The sequence below is a fragment of the Hippocampus bargibanti genome, linkage group LG12, assembly GCF_051943395.1.
Source record: "Hippocampus bargibanti isolate YZ-2025 linkage group LG12, ASM5194339v1, whole genome shotgun sequence".
Classification (NCBI taxonomy): Eukaryota; Metazoa; Chordata; class Actinopteri; order Syngnathiformes; family Syngnathidae; genus Hippocampus; species Hippocampus bargibanti.
Window position 1 is genome coordinate 9,397,200 of NC_142745.1, and position 17,857 is coordinate 9,415,056.

Here is a 17,857-nt window from a genome sequence, read left to right on the forward strand (position 1 = left end):
GGTCTGCCGGGAACAAGCTGTTCCGTAACAGGCCGTCCTCCTCCCACTCAAGGTCAGCTGACAACTCGGATCGTCAACATTGCCATGCAAACACTACCGAGACGACTGACAACAAGAGCGGCAAGCGAAGCTCTCGGTGGCCAGAATAGGAGAGCCTGGAGGGGGTTGATGCTAATCCACGACACGCTGTTTGTTTCAGCCTTTTAAAATACATTTAAACTCCCTTTCGAATTTCTACGGAATATCATATTGGAAAAAATAGACATCGATCGTGGACAAAAGAAAAAGTAACGCAGGTCAGGATATTTTTACTTTTTTTTTTATCGGTTATGCAAGGGAACTTTTTTTTTTAACAAATTACTTTGGTGAGCCACAACAAATACAGAACAATTTATTTCCATAGCGCTTTCACAACAGATGCAACTGTAACAAAGGGCTTTACCACTCAGTTAACATAAAATATAATCAAAATACGCAAATAAAACATAACGTATAACAAAATATATCAAAATCTGTCTCCTGAACCATACATTTATTTGCAATAAAACATCATACCAAACCATATATACACACACACACACACACCATATTTTCTGGTGTATAAGGCATACCCACAAGCCTTCATTTTCTTCAAAAGATGGCCCTACACATTAAATGCAGGTGCGTCTTGTACTGTATGTGAAGTAATATTGAGCCACAAGTCTTGCAACTACTGTCAACAGCCACCCACTCCATTTGCCCCTGTAGAAATAGTGTAACCCCAGCCTTATAATGTGGTTTTCCTTATATTTGGAAATGTTTTTCATTCATTGAAGGCGTGCCTGATAGTCCGGTGTGCCGTATATCTGGAAATGTTTGAAAATACACCATTCATTGGGGGTCCGACTTATACTACAGTGCGCTGGAAAATATGGTATATTCTGTGTGTGTGTGTGTGTGTGTGTGTGTGTGTGTGTGTGTGTGTGTGTATACACACACACACACACACACACCGTGTTCTTCCATTGGTTCCATATATATATATATATATATATATATATATATATATATATATATATATATATATATATATATATATATATATATATATACAGTAAAGTCTCGTTATATCGATATTCAAGGGAGTCCGAAAAAATATCGATATAACCGGGACTATCGATATATCCGACCCTGTTTGCATGTAATTTTCTCCGTGCGTGCATAGAAATACTATCGATATAACAGGGACTATCGATATATCCGATATCGATATAACGAGACTTTACTGTATATATATATATATATATATATATATATATATATATATATATATATATATATATATATATATATATATATATATATATATGGAACCAATGGAAGAACACGGTGATCTTGGTTCTAACAAAGGTGACATAACACGAGTGAATTAGATTCACTTGGCAAGTCCACTGGGAGGTTGTCGCCCCAGATGAGTAATATAGCGAGGCGCCAGGAGCAAAGACAGTCTCTGACATATCATTGGAACATTGTATTCAAAAGAGCAAAGATTATACATCAAGAAAACAACTACTGTATCATCAAAAGAAGACAAACAGCCCTTCATTGTGCGATGACTCCTACCAATTGATAAGAACACCTGTTGATAAGAAAGCTTTAGATGTTCTCGTAATCGCTGCGTTGTTTTTTTTTTCACAGAGGCTGATGTGCAAAATCTGGCGGCATGTTCTCCAGCTCGCTACGCTTACGTGGAAGTCATGAGTACCTCATCTGACCCGACGTGACTTTGAAATGCTCGGATAAATGTTTTCCTGACGTGCTGTGTGAGACCACACTGCTTGTTCCATCAGCAGCATCCTGGATTTTGTTCTGGCCAAATCCGTCGACAGGAAAACTCAAAACAATATCTGCTTTTCACGCCCCTTGCCAAATACTATTTATTTCAATATTTTAATGAACCTCAAATAAATAGCTCCGAAAAGAAAACTTGTGATGGGCCATTTAAAAATGACAATTTGTGATTTTTGTGACTGATATGTGTGTTATGTCTTTCAATCTTTTTTTATTTAGTCTTGGGTCTTGAATATGACTTTACAAAACATTTTTTTAATCTATCCATATATCCATATAAAATAATTACATTTATGTTCTGTCTCTTATAGAATGATTTTATTGTTTTTCAATGGCAAGTATTAGCATGTAGATCTTTAGACCGCAAAAGTGCCATTACACCACACTGAAATAAAAAAATAACAGGCAGTTGTGAGAATCTGTCTGTCTTTGCGTCTTGATGTAACCAGAAGCACGTGCGTGAGTTCATTCAGGGATGCACCCTCCAACAGTCATCAGGAAGTGAAACAGAACAGAATGTGCTGTACTAATCGGAACGAAAAACACTATGCTGAATGGATGCATTAAAAAAAGACAACTCATTCACTACAGAGCATAACTGGGCACTTTGCAGAATAAACAAACAGTAATCAACTCTTCATTCAGTGAGGAGAAGAAAAAAAGGGCTGGGGATGAAATGAGAAAGGTGTGTACCGCCATGAGAGGACTGACACGTGAATTAGCTCAGCGACATAATTATTTTTGCGATGTAGTCGTCCGTAATCTCTTGTGTGCTTCTGTTGATCCTTGATGTTTTTACCTAGTGGACGAGTAGAAGCAGTAAAACTATTTAAAGATTATTTAAAAGCAGAGAATTTGTTGTCTGCTGACTACACAACAGTTGTATTTCATCAAGCTCAAGGTTTAACTTTGGTGCATGGCGACATGAAATCAAAGAAGCATCCTTATTTTTAAACTAATGGTGAATACACTGTTGTTGGTTTTGTAGACTCACAAATAAAGTATATTGAACAAGATATGATTTTTTGTTCATGTAATAATTTTATTTTATTTTAATTGTTTATACCATTTAATTTTAGATGTCAGCACTGCATGCGGTCAACTCACCTCACAAAGGGCAACATTTAGGAAGATAGTACAGTACTGTAATTTAGTCCATTTAGCTTCATTCTAACAGTTGAAATTCACAGCCATGACACAATTAACATGAAAAAATACAATATATTTGTGTTGATGATTCAGTAAAAACATTATTTTCTGTGTACTTTGAAAATATTTTGTCTAGTATTGGTTTTGTAAAGATGATACGGTCGTCAAACTTTTTCTTTGTTTATGCATACCTGTAAATATGACTATAATTGTCCATGTTAAGCGATTTGTTACAGTTTCAACTTGTTAAAGCGCTATACAAATCAATATGTATTGGATTGTATAGATTTTGAAGCAACCAGCCAGCTTTACTTGAGAAAATTTTTGCTTTACGCTAATCAAAGACTTAAATTTACGGTTGCAATAATTAAAAAAAAAAAGAAGTATATATGTGTATAATCAAACAGAAGGTTTTCCTTTAGATATTGTACAGCCATTTAACAAACAGTAGAAGTAAACTATCTCATTGTCCATGAAAAAATAATTACACATGCATTTGCACTAACTTTACTTGAACATACAGTATTGTATGTGCACGTAGTTTACAGTGTGTGTGTGTGTGTGTCATCCAGCTAAATGTAAAGGAGAACATATACGTGCAAAAGTATGAAAAAGCCTCGACTATTGCAGATCCATTTGAAAATGCATCTTTCCGAAAATATCCAACATTAAATTCCATCCATCAGAGAGCACACAATTTCCAGAAACTAAATCTGACCTCTATTCTAATCTGGCAACACACAGACAACAAAATCTGTCATGAACCAATTCCATCCATCTTCTCTGGCTAATTAGAAGTTCGTTGGAATTCATTCGTCGGCAATGTCACCATAACAAGATTAAATGTCCACAGTGACAGTTGGAAGGAAGATTATCTAAACATAAATGGGCGTGGAGCCATTCCGCAAACACCATAAACGAGATACAGTCTAAGAAATCATGTGATCGTAAAAAAAGAGCAACAGAAAACAATTAAGAAATCATGTGATCGTAAAAAAAGAGCAACAGAAAACAATAAATTACTTAACTGTGTCATGTTTAAAAAAAAAATACGTAAAAATAGTAATCTTTGAAGGTGGATCCTCCTTGCCATGCACAGCACGGCACAGCCTCACTTGCCTTGAGTGAACAAAAGAGCTGAAAACGAAATGTTCCATTCAGCGTAGAGTACACAGAGCATGTTTGGCGAGTCATCTGTTGAGCAATGAACCATCTCGTTGATTTAGTCATATTCTCTGCTGACTAATAAATAAACCACAGCCAATAGTTCAGAACTGTAGACCAAAGAATAACATTCTTGGTAACACAGAACGTTGATAGAACGTTCCCTTTTAGTTATGTAGAAACTTAACAAAGCATAAATATACCTTTCAAGCAGCTCTTGTATTTTGTTTTTCTATTTCTTTCTTTCCTTTCCTCTTCCTTTCATAACTTTGCTGCTGTGAAATGCAAATTTCTCCACTGCGAGACGAATAAAGGTACATCCGATCCAATATTGAGGGAACCAACCTCTTCACTGGTGCCTCTGGTTCTTCTATTTTGGCTGAAGTCAGAGCATTGACTCGTTTCAAACAAATAGAAAATATACATGTTGTATTTTTGTAATATGTAGCGGTCTCGAGTGTTTGACATTTTTTAACGAACTAGTCGCACAATTGTAATGAATCATGACTATTACCTGGTTGTTTTCCCCTAATTTTCTTTTCTACAAAACATGTAACACATTGACTTGGGAATGATGTGAAATCATCTAACATAAGTTGTATATAGATTGTAATAGCATTCTCTGAGCCTTGTATAGATCATTTCTTCTGCTGTAAAATGCAAGTGTTGAGCACAATGATGAAAATGGACTCGGGTTTACAGGCATCTTTATTATATTCTTCGAGAAAAAAATCCCAGAGGTTCTTGATTACGAGCTGCCCTTTGGCATCACACTCCACCGGCATTGATTTGCCAGCCCCTTGGAGGAAATTTGAGCAAGTAATTTTGCTCTGAGGTAATACACCGAAGACGTACATCCAATATGGTAAGTGAATTTGAGTTTGCAAAGGGGTCAAACAAATAAATGTTAAATAACATCAGAAGAGACTACTTTATTATTATTATTATTATTATTATTATTATTATTATTATTATTATTATTATTATTATTAACGACACATATTTATATGGCGAAAGTCTGTGACCTCGGAGCAGGTCATCAAGTTGATATTCATTAAATTTTGTATAATACACCCCCTTTAAGGTGGTTATGTCTTCAAAAAGCTTGTGAATTAATTCAGTTTTTTTTTTTTTACTTTATTTGTGTATTGTTTTCATGCACACCGAATCGATCGTATCGACAATAAAAGTAACACTTCATCTTCCACTGCAGTAGAGAGCGCTGTTTTCCAAACGGGATTCACAACAAATAAGAACGTCATGCCTTCTCGTTTGCATATGCTACCGGCGCTAACAAGTTAGGGTGCTAGTGTGGTCGGAATAAATTCGTCGGGAACAGTTTCTGTCGCTCAAATTCCACAATACTGGTAAGTTTATGACAAAGTTGACGTTGTTAGTATCAAACATAATACACTCTCTGGCCTCTGCGGTGGTATCGAATGGGTCAGTCGAAACGCAAAGGGGCCTCGGAAAAGTGTCGGATTGATGCTAACTTTTCTTGCTAACATTAGCGTCCATGTTGCGTGTTTGATTAGGGGTGGCGAACTGGTTCTATTTTACTTGTTGGCTTGCTTTGTCCAATTAAGTTTAAGTTTTAAGGTTGTGTGCTGTTGACGGCCAGTTGTTAACATTAAAGTCGTCGTTGCTGTGTACTTTGAAGATACATTTGGAAACGGGCGCGCTAAATGCTGCTAGCGTGCGTCAGCTCGACGGTTAGCATTGCCGCGTTTCATTCCCATCCCAAGTGTGGCGTCAAAGGACCGTGCCTTAAACAACTATCTAAATCGCATACTGGATACATTCGCTCTAATTCCACCTTTGGTCTTAACACATTTCCCAGATCTTCTTCTTAGAAGGCATTTAAAACGCGACGGTGAGATGTATTTATGAATGGAGGCAATGGATCAAAGTTCGCCTCATGTTCAACGTTGTTCTTCAAAACTTTTGGAAATTAAAAAACACTGTTTTGAAGGTTCGGCTTCCGCGAAGTTAAATACACTTATACATCGCAATTGTAAAAGCATTTCAGACAAATCATTTTTATATGAACGCAAGCAATTGTGGTTCACGAAGCTGAACACGGAAGTGGATTGTTGGCAGCCTCAATGTAAAATTACTTCCAAGGCAGACGATATTTTTCAAACAAATGCTGCATAGTACTATGGTCATGGTTGCTACAACACTACTCTCATTTTGAGAGTAGTGTTGGAGCAACGTAATTTAATTCACTAACGCGTTTTCAATTTTGTTAGTGTCACTGCTATTGTGTGATCCAGGTTTCTAAATTGCGAGGAGGGTGTGACAATGTGGCCAGTGGCGCTTTTGGTATTTGGCAGAACAAAATTCTGATAACCGGTTCGTCTGCTGATTTAAAAAAAAATCGAGAGTAGTTTTTTGGGCCTCCTTAACAACTAAAGATTTGTAATCATTGCAAAACGTCCAGGTGATGCTTATCTGAAATTATCACCTTGTTAATAAATCCAATTTTTTTAGAAAAAACACCAAAACAAGAATAAAACCAACACCACTTTAATTTTTTTAGGTATAACTATACTTGTCCTGCAACTGCTACAGTAATGCAAAAACAATGAAATCCAAAAGAACAAATCAGAGGGGAAAATTTGAGTATTAAAAACATCAAGCTGTAAATTGGCTCCTTTATATTCCCCCAGATTGTCTTTCAAAAAGCTAGTATTCGTTTATGTTTCGATTGGGTCTTAATCGACACATTCTGTGCTAGGTCATGTGACAACTTTCCTGATTTTTTTCCCCCCCAGGTATTTCATCAGTAAATTTGGACCTGCTGAAATGGGAGGTATGAAGAGTTTCTACTTACAAATGTGGTAACATTGTCCCCACTGTATTAGATATTCCAATATGATTTTCAAATTTGACTGGATTATTTATTCGTAAAAGAAAGGCCTGGATGTATATTGTGCATTTGAATACTTTATTGATCTATTAAGTATCCAGTGAGGAAACATCCCCTGAGTTTTCTTTCTCTCCCCATCAGACCCATCTTACAACAGAGACTGTCCCCTGGACTGCAAAGTTTACGTTGGAAATCTTGGAAACAATGGCAATAAGGCAGAGTTGGAATCGGCTTTTGGATACTTTGGCCCATTAAGAAGTGTTTGGGTTGCTAGGAACCCGCCTGGATTTGCCTTTGTTGAGTTTGAAGACCCGAGAGATGCCTCTGATGCTGTGAGAGATATGGATGGAAGGTAACACGTTCTTGCTTGTTTGCCATCCAATGTTGTCATTATTTGCGAAATGTGAAAGTGCTTTTTGTTGTTCTTACTTATCAACTCCTTTTTTTTTAAGATCAATGTGTGGGTGTCAGGTCCGTGTTGAATTATCCACCGGGGAAAAGCGTTCGCGAAGCCACGGTCCTCCTCCGTCCTGGAGTCGGTACCCGAGGGATGAGGGCAGGCGTCGTAGCTCTCCAGCTAGACGCAGGTATGTTTCGAAATCCACGCCATGTTCATGTGGCACTTGCAGTCCGAACCTGTGGCTGATTTCCCCAAACTGTGAGAAGCAAACTGATTGGCAAATAATAAAGCTTGAGAAGTTGTTGACAACAGAATCATTATGACAGTCAGTTTGCCTCACGAGGTTCTGATTTGCAGTATATTTGGCAGTGCCAAATTAGACCCAGCTGTCCGAAGCAGCTTTTGTCTGCTCACAACAAGAGAATTTCCCCGTTTGTAAAATTACACTAGTCTTAGCACTGTTTTAATTCAAACATGATCAAACTTATACCTATTCTTCGGGTATTTTTAGAATACAGTTTGTCGGTCTAAATTTTGTTTTGCTGAGTTCAGTTTTTCATCTATTAATAAACTGAACCCCGTTGCAGAGTCACCACCACGCTTCTCAACATCTGAGTCAGTCAACTAGTCCTCTTTCAGCATCATGTGACTGCTGACCAGCGATCTGCTTGGCTGGTTTTGTCACATGACCCAGGCGCAGCGCCAGTCGTCAGGTTCCACCAACCTTTTGGTTCCTGAGCATGCAGTTCACGGCATCCTCCTTCTGCTCCGACCTTAAACCAATCAACAGCAGCCCACCCTACTTTATCAACCGATCGGCGTGTTTACTCGTACTATTCGCCACAGTATCAACGGGAGCGGCCATTGGCTTACATCCCTCCCCCCTAAAGACAGGGAAACTCCACAGCCGTCCCCTGCAGCCAGCAAACAAGCAGCCTCTTATCTGCAACTTTTTCAGCATGTGGCAGATCCTCTGCAATTTCACCTCCCTCGCCAGGGCTACCATGCACCATTTCTTTCTTGTCCAAACCCCCCTCCCCCAAATAGTAAGTTGCTTTTATCATGCTCTTTATAGTTGTTATGAGTTTTTCCTATTTCAAAACTCACGCGTTCCACTTGGCAGTTGTCTCGCTGAGGTATTTAAAAAGCATCCCGGTAGAGCAGCAAAACATTGCAGTCTTTCTGGTCTGGTGTTTTAATTGACTACAGTCGGTTGCCTGTGTGCATGATAGGTTTCGAGGGTCAACAACTGGCCATTTGGGGATGACCTTGCAGTTTTGGTCGTTTTTCCTTTTCTTTCAAAACTATTTCACCTCTAGCAGAACTGACTCCCGCGTGGTTCAAGCCTGACGCAACGTTTCATCAATATTTATTTGCTTTGCTGCAGTGGCTCTTTTGAGCCAGCAAACATCTTAAAACAGGCATGCAATATGTACTCGAGTATAGATTAATGCTTTTACACACCATACAAATGTGGAGACACCTGAAGAATATTGCAGTTTGTAGATATGCATCAACTTTTTCAGCCCACATTAGAATCACAAGTGAGCCCCATCAAGCTCCATTTTTCACACTAAAATAAAATGTTGAGGATTTTTCTGGGGGTCCCACCAAAATGATCCTACGAGTTTACCATTGTACCTAAACACTTCAATACTGTTTCAAAAAAGATTTGCTGGTTTCGCCTACATTTTAGATCACCTCGCAGGAGGAGCATGAGCCGCAGTCGCAGCAGGTATGTGCAAACGAAGACCCTTCCTTCACCCCCTTTAATACATTAAGGAATTATGATGCATTATTTTCCCCTTTAGGTCCCTTTCACGAGACAAACGCAGAAATCGATCTACTTCCAGAGACAAGACCCGTAAGCGATCAAAATCATTGTCGCGGTCAAGGAGGTTTGTGTTACTTTCATATTTGCAATTACCCTCGATGAAAGACTATTTGGTATTTTACCGTTCTATTTGTGCCTTTTCCTTTGCAGCCGATCTCGCTCTAATGACAGGAAATGAGGACGTTACAGAATGGCCGATGTTTGTGGGTCCGGTTTTTATAGTCATGCTTTCTTTTTAGATGTTACTTAACAACCAATGGTGGTGTTGGAGTTGTCCAAGTAACCCTGACATTATAGTCAGTTACCAAAAAAGGACATGTTTTTCCTCTGTATTTTGGTTCATTCGGCATGCTTATCTTGCAGGTTTTGATTCTTACCTGCTTTAATTTTTAATTGTCCGCTGTGTATCCAATTGTCAAATTAAAATGTTTTTTTTTCTGCTCATTGGTGTGATGGAAAACACTCTACTGGAGCTGTTAACAAAAGCAGGATCAGCAGCTATTTCTCTCTATTTTTGAAACATTTTAGTTTTTCTAATTTGAGCTCTTGACAACTTTTGCTGATGAAGGTGAATTGTTTGGTCAATAAAAGATTTTTTTTCCCAAAGTTAAACTTTTTTATCTTTATTTTAGATATATGTATGTATTGAAGTAGAGCACGAAAACTCAATCAGGAATGATCTTGTTACAAGTGTAAGTCAGACAGGAAGCTTCCTGTCACTTGCTGTAAAAGACACACCTCCCACATAGGGACTTCCCATTGCGACTGTTTTCATACAGCAAAAGCTGATTAGCCCATGACACCGACACAAATCAGGGTAAGTGTTTTTGCTGTGAATTTGTTTAAGGTATGTCATCTTTCAGGAATCACCTATTTTTAGAAACGGTTAATTACGAAAGAAATGCTGAACATACTCTGATAAAGAGCCGACATGTTTTACATGTTTGTACTGTACTTGGATTAAAACATTCAGGACAACAAATCATGCCTGGTCCTCCTGGAAAAAGGAGACTTGGCTCTCGTCGGAGGATTTCAACAAAAGTTGAAATTCCAGAGGATTTGGATGCAGCAAATCAGTCATCACAACTAGAAGAGAGTAGTAAACCTTTCACTGAATTGTCTCATGAAGGACATACTCCTTTGGCAACCCATAGGATGCTGTCATCGCAACAGAATTCAGGCAAGAAAAGGCTTGGCTCGAAGAGACAAACTAAAAGAGACGATTCCGATCAGTCTGCAAGCGAATCATGCCACAGACCAACAAAGGAAGTTGAGCAAAATGCGCATACAGAAAAAGAAGCAGAAATGACACTTGCAGTTTTTGAAAGGAATCACAGTGACTGTAAATGGGATGTTGGTCACGACAAACAAGTGGAAGATGCTGGACAGCATTGGTCAGCTAAGCAAAAACAACACGACTCGTCAACTTTCACAGAGATGTCAGCACAATGTCTGTCTATTGAGGCAGAAAAGGATGATCTAAATGCATATCTACTTCAGAGGACAGCAGCTTCTCAGGATGAGCATTTAAATATCCAATTAAATGAAATAGATTTTGCAGGAAATCCAGAGAACCCCAGTGAAGAATGCTGTGGCTCTGAAAATGTGCAAAGTAAATACAGTGTTGAGCAAGTAGATTATTCACCTGCAATGGGGGAAGTGGCTTCAAATGAGGAACATGAGCCATTTGACTTCTCACAAGTCAAAAGTGTTCAGTTTGCAGATCAAAATGAAATTGAATCACTCGAATCTGACCAAAAGTATTCCCCTGAAATCGAGACTCATGGTGATAAAGAAGCTACTGATCAACATCTTGAATTTCGAAAAGATGAAGTGGCTCAGCAGGATGCATTTTCACTGAGTGTAAAAAGCCTTCCTGCTTCATGTTTAAATCATCAAGAAGAGCAGATTTTGAAAGCAAGTTTTGAAACTGAGTTTTTGTACCAGGAAAATGATTGTCATGCACCTGAAACCGACGAGACATTGATGAATATCATGCAAATGGAGACCACACCTAGTCAACCAAAAGAGGTCAATGGCCAATTGAAGGTCAAATTGGCCCAAAGTACTAATAGAGTCTTGACTGCTGTGAAAGACTGTGCCTTGTCAGAAAGTTTGGTCTTTGACTTCCAAAGTTCAGACGACAACGCAAGCACAGACGACCAGAGAGAATCTTTTAGCCCAGATAAGAACAGGAAAAAACTGGGTTCTGGTCATCAGACCAAAAGAAGCCATAAAATGGTCAATGCTGCTGAGACAAACTCTGATTCAAATGATGATGCTCCTGTAAAGACAAGTAATAATGGTGATGACCCCGCCAAAATGGAAAAAGCGAAATCACCCATACTAGCAGCTGATGAGAAAAGGCTACAGCGAAAAGAAATGGACAATTTAGACACTTTTCTCAGTGAAGACATTCGTCAGCTTGTTGAAGAAAATACACATTCAAACTCAACTGTACGCCAACCGCTAACTCAGCTATCAAGTTCCGAGGAGATAATAAAGGAGGTACTTTCCATCGATAAAACAAAAGCAACAGATGAAAATCAAACTTTATTACAGGATGGAGATATTGGAGATATCCTAGAGAGAAATATGCCCAAAATCAGGTTTCGAGAAGACACAGAAATTAAGTACAATGCACCGATAGCTGCTATTTCTCCACTAAAAGCCGAAATATCTGCAGATGAACACAAACTCTTTGGTTTTTCTCAAGTCGGAGAAGCTCCAGGCATGGATTTAATTGGGAAGGCCACATTATTAGAAACAGACCAAACAAAAGACTCAGAGACGTTGGTAAAGGAGGATGATGTTGATAAAAAAGTTCAAAACATCATTGATTCAAGTTTAAATCCACAGGATAAAACAGAAAAACACATTATGGAAGATGACACACAGGTTTTGGAACAGACAGATGAAAATAATGTTGCGTCTAACACCATGGAGACACGGATCATCATAGAAAAAACGCAGAGTAAGGAACAGAAACTTGTTTTTGACTCTCAAAGTGAGCACAGCATTGGCAGCACATATAAACAGAAAGACTCCTTCAGCCAACATACTAGCAAGAGAAAACTGGGATCAAGTCGGCGCTTCAAAAGAAGCAAGATTAACACTGACTTTGAAGACGACGCTATCGGAGAGACGAGGGACGATGATAAGCAACCGGTATATCTGACAGAAGTGACCAATAAAATAAAAACGGCAGTGCTGGAAAAATCAGAGCTCAAAGAAATGGACAATTCAAACATCTTGCAAACTGAATCCATGATTGATCTCGTCAGAGGAAATGCCCAAATAGGATTATTTAAGTATATAAATTCAAATTCACACTCTAACACAACTGTACCGCAAATGCTAATTGAACAATCAAGTTCCGGGGAGATGTCAGAGAAGGAAGAATGTCACACTGTTGAATCCAAAACAAAAGAAGAGGAGAAAAATGAGACTTTGCCACAGAATGAAAATGTTCATGAGGAGAATTTGGTGACTCCAACACTTGTCAATGAATATGTACCCATTGGAACATTGGAGGTTAGCGCATCTAAAAGTGCCCTTGATAACGATGCAGAAATTGAGTGCAATGCCGCAAAAGCCACAAATTCCTTACCCAAAGCAGAAACATCGACAGACGAACAAAGGGAGCAATTTGGCTATTGTCAAGACACGGACGCTCAGTATACAGACTTCATTTTAACGAAATCGTCAGAGATGGACCAAAATGAAGACTGTGAAATTTTGAGCCCTGCTAGGAACCGGCGAAAACTGGGGTCTAGTCGCTGGAACAAAGGAATTCTCAGTAAGGCCTTTGTTACTGAAACATACAAGGAATCTCCAGATAAAGCGTCTCCTCCAGTAACAAAAGATATGATGTTCATGACAGAATCCGCTGAGATGGGAACGACTGAAAAAAATAGCCATGACAAAGATGCCGATAGTGAATGCCGGCCAACAAATGCCTCAATTTCATCATCGAAAGAGGAAATGAAGGATCAGTTTAAGCTTCCTGGCATTTCTGTAGGGTATCATACCCAAAATTTAGAGGATATAAATCCTGTTGTTGAAGGTAGTAAAGAGAGGAATGATCTTGATGACTCCCCGGTTCAGGAGGTCTGCTCTCCTACTGGACTCACACCGACGGAAGCCTCTGCGGACTGTCAAACTTACGAGGAATTTGTGGATGTCCTGACTGATGTACCACAGACTAAACCATTACAAAGGATTGACAAAGAGCAGGATTTCAGCGCAATCGAGGCAGAACCGAAGCTCCACAACCTTTCCAGAGAAAACATCCTGATACCAAACACCAATGATGTCATCACAGTCTCTCCAGACCAGATGTCCACTCAAGATACTTCCCAATCAGCTGACGTGAGAAATGACCGCGAGACGATAGCTTGCAAGGAAACATCTGCACCTGCTTATGTTCCTGTGGACACAGAGAGCGAGAAAAAACAACAGTCGCTTTCCAATAAATGTGGTCGGGATAGCGAGGCCTCAAAAAATGATGGTAATAGAGCGCAAGGCCAAGATGCGACAGAACGACCTGGTAATAAGGTCACGGTCAATATACCATCGATAAAAACTGATAGTCAAAGAGTTCCTGATAAAAACTCAAACAGTCCTGGTTTGAACTTGAGTAAAAAAAGAAAGATGGGCTCTTCACGTAGAAATCTCAACATCAAATCAAAGGGGGACTTGGAACTCAAGTTGGATTTGAGTTGCGAGGTACAAAATGTATTGACAGACTTTGCCTGGGAAAGCAAAGATAAAAATGTGAAGTCTGAGAGCTCAGCCTTTGCTCCAATCAACCGAGACAACAATAGTGAGCCTCCAAGCACTGTCCCTCTTCATCAGACAGACAAAGAAAATCAAACTTCAGCGCATCATCCAGTTCAAATTGCCGTCAAGGAGAATGAGTCCATTGCGACCAAACTTGATACGTTGTCAGAAATCCAGCCGATGGGGAGAAAGCGGAAACTGGGCTCTCATCGCAAGTCCAGACTGTACCAAACTCTTGTTAATCAAAGTGAAGAAGACAACTTAATGCAAAAAGAACATGTCAGAGTTTGGACAACAACCAGAGACGAACAAGCAGATGATACCACCCGAGGAACTGAAGGAACCGAGGTAAGACACAAAACACATCATTGACGTATTCTCACTGATCCATACTTTGGATCGGTTTGCCGTGCTCGTTGTCATTCATCAAGAATATGTGACATGTAATGACACACTGAAACAGGAAGGCATATCTGCGGGTCTAAACTGTCATAATTTGGGGGTCAAGTGTCCACCTGCATTTTGATGTGCCATTATTGGATTTTTTTTCATTGAAATTTGTCTCAAATAGATATTTTATTTCCATAAGTGGACATTTTTTACAATACTCACCTCAATCTTATTTTATTCTTGTATTTTTCAAATGAATGCTGCAAATGACTGAACGTCACCTCTTCAGAGCAATATAGGTGATCCCAAACCGTCATCCGATAGTTCAATATCTGGGAGGTAAGAGTCTTTTATGACGCTGTAATTTTCGATTACACGGCATTGAAAACAATTGGATTTCATGCTTGATTTATCACAGAAACAAGACATCTGAGGAAGGGACGCCATCTCGAGCACATCCAGAAAAAATGCACCTTAGTCAAGATACACAGAATGTCTCTTTGGGTATGACTGCACAAAATACTTTGAATATGGGGATGATACAAGCAATGTAAAAAGAATCAATACAAGGTTAATCATGTTTTTCTTCGGATGGGAACTTTATTCTAAACTATTTATGGGGAGTGTGTCTGAATATTTGGCCATTTAATTCATAATAAGGTGAGCAATGTCGGCAGGTAAAGCAAAACCCTATAACGTGGTCATGGTTGGAGACAGCAATGTGGGCAAGACTTCGTTCATGCAACGTGCGCAAAATGGGAAGTTTTTTCCTGATTTGCCTGCCTCTGCTGGTAAAAAAGCTTTTTTTTATTATCCCCTCACAAAAAAAAAAAATAGAATCATGTAACGTTGGCGTGTTTTGAAGGCCTTGATACGTGCTTATGGACTGTGGTCGTGGATGGCAGACCCGTGGTGCTCCAGCTGTGGGATACAGCCGGTCAAGAAAGGTAAAATATTAAAGTCTATAGAGCAAAAACATACTGTATTTTCCGGTGAATAAGGCGCACCCAAAAACCCCAGCCTCTACTGTAGCACCTTACAATGTGGTGTGCCTTATATTTGGAAAAGCTTTATATATTTATGTATTATATTTGGAAAACCTGTTTCATTCATTGAAGGTGCGGCTTATAGTCCTGTGCGCCTTATACAGTATATGGAAAAAGTTTGAACATAACTAGCTAGCTATCTATTTGCTTTCTATTGACTATTTAGCTAGCTCGCTGGCTACCTAGCTAGCTATCTATTAGCAAGCCAGCTCTCTAGCTAGCTATCTCTTCGCTATATATTCCGGGTTCAGTGAACGCTGGCACGTGTGGCTGCCGCTGCTCACCCACAGAAAAACTGCATGATCAGATTTTCCCAGGAAAATATTTCATGTTTTTAAGAGAATTTGGCAGAAACAAACTTTAGAGTTTAAAAGCAGTTGTTTTCTGTTGTCACCGAGCAGTTTGACAAGCTTACTTTGCCTTTTTGCTAACAAAATTATTTTAAAGGAATTAGCAAATGGACTTTTTATCATTTTCCATGTATCCACTGCGACTTTTCTTTACCCATCCTGATGGCTTTCAAAGGTTTCACAGCATTACCAAACAGGTATTCCATCGAGCAGATGCATTTCTCCTGATGTATGACATCACTTCTTCTCAAAGCTTCGCCGCGGTCCATTATTGGGCCAAATGTATTCAGGTGAGTTTTGAATTAGAAACATTTATTTGGACTCTTGAAGCTTTGCGTGAATGACAGTCCCAATTAACCTGTGGGAATCACTAAAGAAAATTATCCCAAAGCATTTTATTAGTTGTTGCATCATATTTTGCGATGCATTTAATTTGGCCTTGGAGGCCTTCATAAAAACTTCAAAGGTCACTTTTGCATTTTTTTCCTCTCCAAGTTTGGGCTAAAATAGGAACTTACAGTGCTAAGAGCTGCATAACTAATCGATGTAGTTGTAAACATAAGTTTAAAAGTCAAGTTTTAGAAAAAGATTGGCCTCCGTCAATCAGGACTTAACATGCAGTCCACTAATTATTTTCAGGAAGGGGCCATGGAAAATGTTCCAGTTTTACTTCTCGGAAATAAAAGCGATCACGTTGAGCGTCGCGTTACAATTGAAGAGGGTGAAAATGTTGCAAAGGTATGTATCTGGTTTAGTGATGCTTGTTTTCCCCCAGGGACAAAACACTCATTTCTGCCATTTCTAACTGATCATTTCAATAGAACTTAAAGACAGACTTTATGGAGTGCAGCGCCGTCTCTGGTGACAATGTGATTCAGTCTTTGGAAGCGGTTGCCAGGTAAATTATCTCTCACTGTTGGTATGTATTGAAGTATGTGACTTAACAGTGCGGGTGTGCGTCGGTGCCTGTCGTCGTTCACCAGGTTGTTGAGTCATAAAGATGTTGGAAGAGATGAAAACCTGGTGTTGCATAAAGCACCTCAAAGGAAGAAAACAGGATGTTGCTGAACAGAGAAGCATCTGAAGAATTGTTACTGTATTTTCTGGTGTATCAGGCGCCTTATATTTGGAAACATTTTTATATAATATTTGGAAAACTTTTTATATATAAATTACATTTTGGAAAACTTTTCACTCATTGAAGTTGCGCCTTGTGGTCCAGTGTGCCTTATATATGGGAAAAGTTTGAAAATACACCATTCATTGGGGGTGCGGCTTGTACTTCGGTGCGCCTTATACACCCGAAAATACGGTACTTTTTTTTAGAATGGCCAAAATTTAAAAAACTAAATTACTCCATTTTCTGGAGTATAAGGCGCACATTCACTCAATGACATCTTTTTAAATTGCTTCCAAATATATAAGCCGTGCAATGGATTAAAAGGCACATGGTCAGCTATTGAAATCAATTGAAGGCTTTTAGGTGCGCCTTCTAGTGCGGAAAATACGGTAGTGTTATGACACAAATGGTTTGCTGGATAAAACTTTGCCAAAGAATAATGACAGACCAATACTGAAGTTTGTCTCAAGTGGAAAATGCTTTTAAACCCAAGTTTAAAATTATGATTATGCTCCTCCCATACTTATGATTATTATCATCTCTAGCATTTAAAATCATACTTGCATTGTTCATCTTGAATTCTTGTTTATCAAATATTGTACATTTATTTGCCTGTAAATGTTTGGCTACGATGTGAATTAACTTTGAATTAACATGTGAATGAACTGCGCCCTATTATTAAAGTTGCCGTGCCTTAGTTGTGCTGAACTACTTTGATTGACAAGCATAATGACGACTTGTCAGTGTTGTACTACAATGCTGATTAATATCCAAAGAAAAGTAAATTTTAATTACCATTTGTGTTGCGAAACTCTGCTTCATAAAAGCTCCAGATGACAAATAACCTCTTGTGATCGTTCTTTTTCACTGGCAAGCTTGCGCTGGTCTCAGTTTTGACAAAATGTCCCTTGCAGCTCAGG

General features: G+C 38.9%; 2 protein-coding genes and 1 long non-coding RNA gene across 13 annotated transcripts; all 3 read left to right on the plus strand.

Annotated features, from left to right (window-relative positions):
- Positions 1–58: 58 nt before the first annotated feature.
- Positions 59–2,846, plus strand: LOC148890370 (uncharacterized). Its single transcript, XR_016116631.1, has 2 exons — positions 59–296; positions 1,678–2,846. It is a non-coding gene; the product is annotated as an uncharacterized LOC148890370 (long non-coding RNA).
- A 2,536-nt stretch (positions 2,847–5,382) lies between these two features.
- Positions 5,383–9,855, plus strand: srsf3a (serine and arginine rich splicing factor 3a). The gene is made up of 7 exons (XM_089009271.1): positions 5,383–5,510; positions 6,921–6,958; positions 7,157–7,367; positions 7,468–7,602; positions 9,112–9,150; positions 9,227–9,313; positions 9,400–9,855. The coding sequence occupies exons 2-7, from the start codon at positions 6,952–6,954 to the stop codon at positions 9,425–9,427; spliced, it is 507 nt and encodes a 168-aa protein (XP_088865397.1). The 5' UTR covers positions 5,383–5,510; positions 6,921–6,951; the 3' UTR covers positions 9,428–9,855.
- Positions 9,856–9,992: 137 nt separating this feature from the next.
- rab44 (RAB44, member RAS oncogene family) lies at positions 9,993–17,852 on the plus strand. Of its 11 annotated transcripts, XM_089009264.1 has the most exons (9): positions 9,993–14,379; positions 14,711–14,760; positions 14,840–14,925; positions 15,099–15,212; positions 15,287–15,368; positions 15,993–16,107; positions 16,457–16,555; positions 16,639–16,715; positions 16,801–17,852. In XM_089009264.1, exons 1-9 carry the CDS (start codon positions 10,099–10,101, stop codon positions 16,883–16,885), a joined length of 4,989 nt encoding a protein of 1,662 aa, XP_088865390.1. In that variant the 5' UTR covers positions 9,993–10,098; the 3' UTR covers positions 16,886–17,852. The 11 variants fall into 11 exon arrangements, 5 of the variants coding, with proteins under 5 accessions (XP_088865390.1, XP_088865385.1, XP_088865387.1 ...); XR_016116556.1 differs by lacking the exons at positions 14,711–14,760; positions 14,840–14,925 and having other exon boundaries at positions 16,457–17,852; XR_016116555.1 differs by lacking the exons at positions 14,711–14,760; positions 14,840–14,925 and having other exon boundaries at positions 15,287–16,555; positions 16,639–17,852.
- The last annotated feature ends 5 nt before the right edge of the window (positions 17,853–17,857 follow it).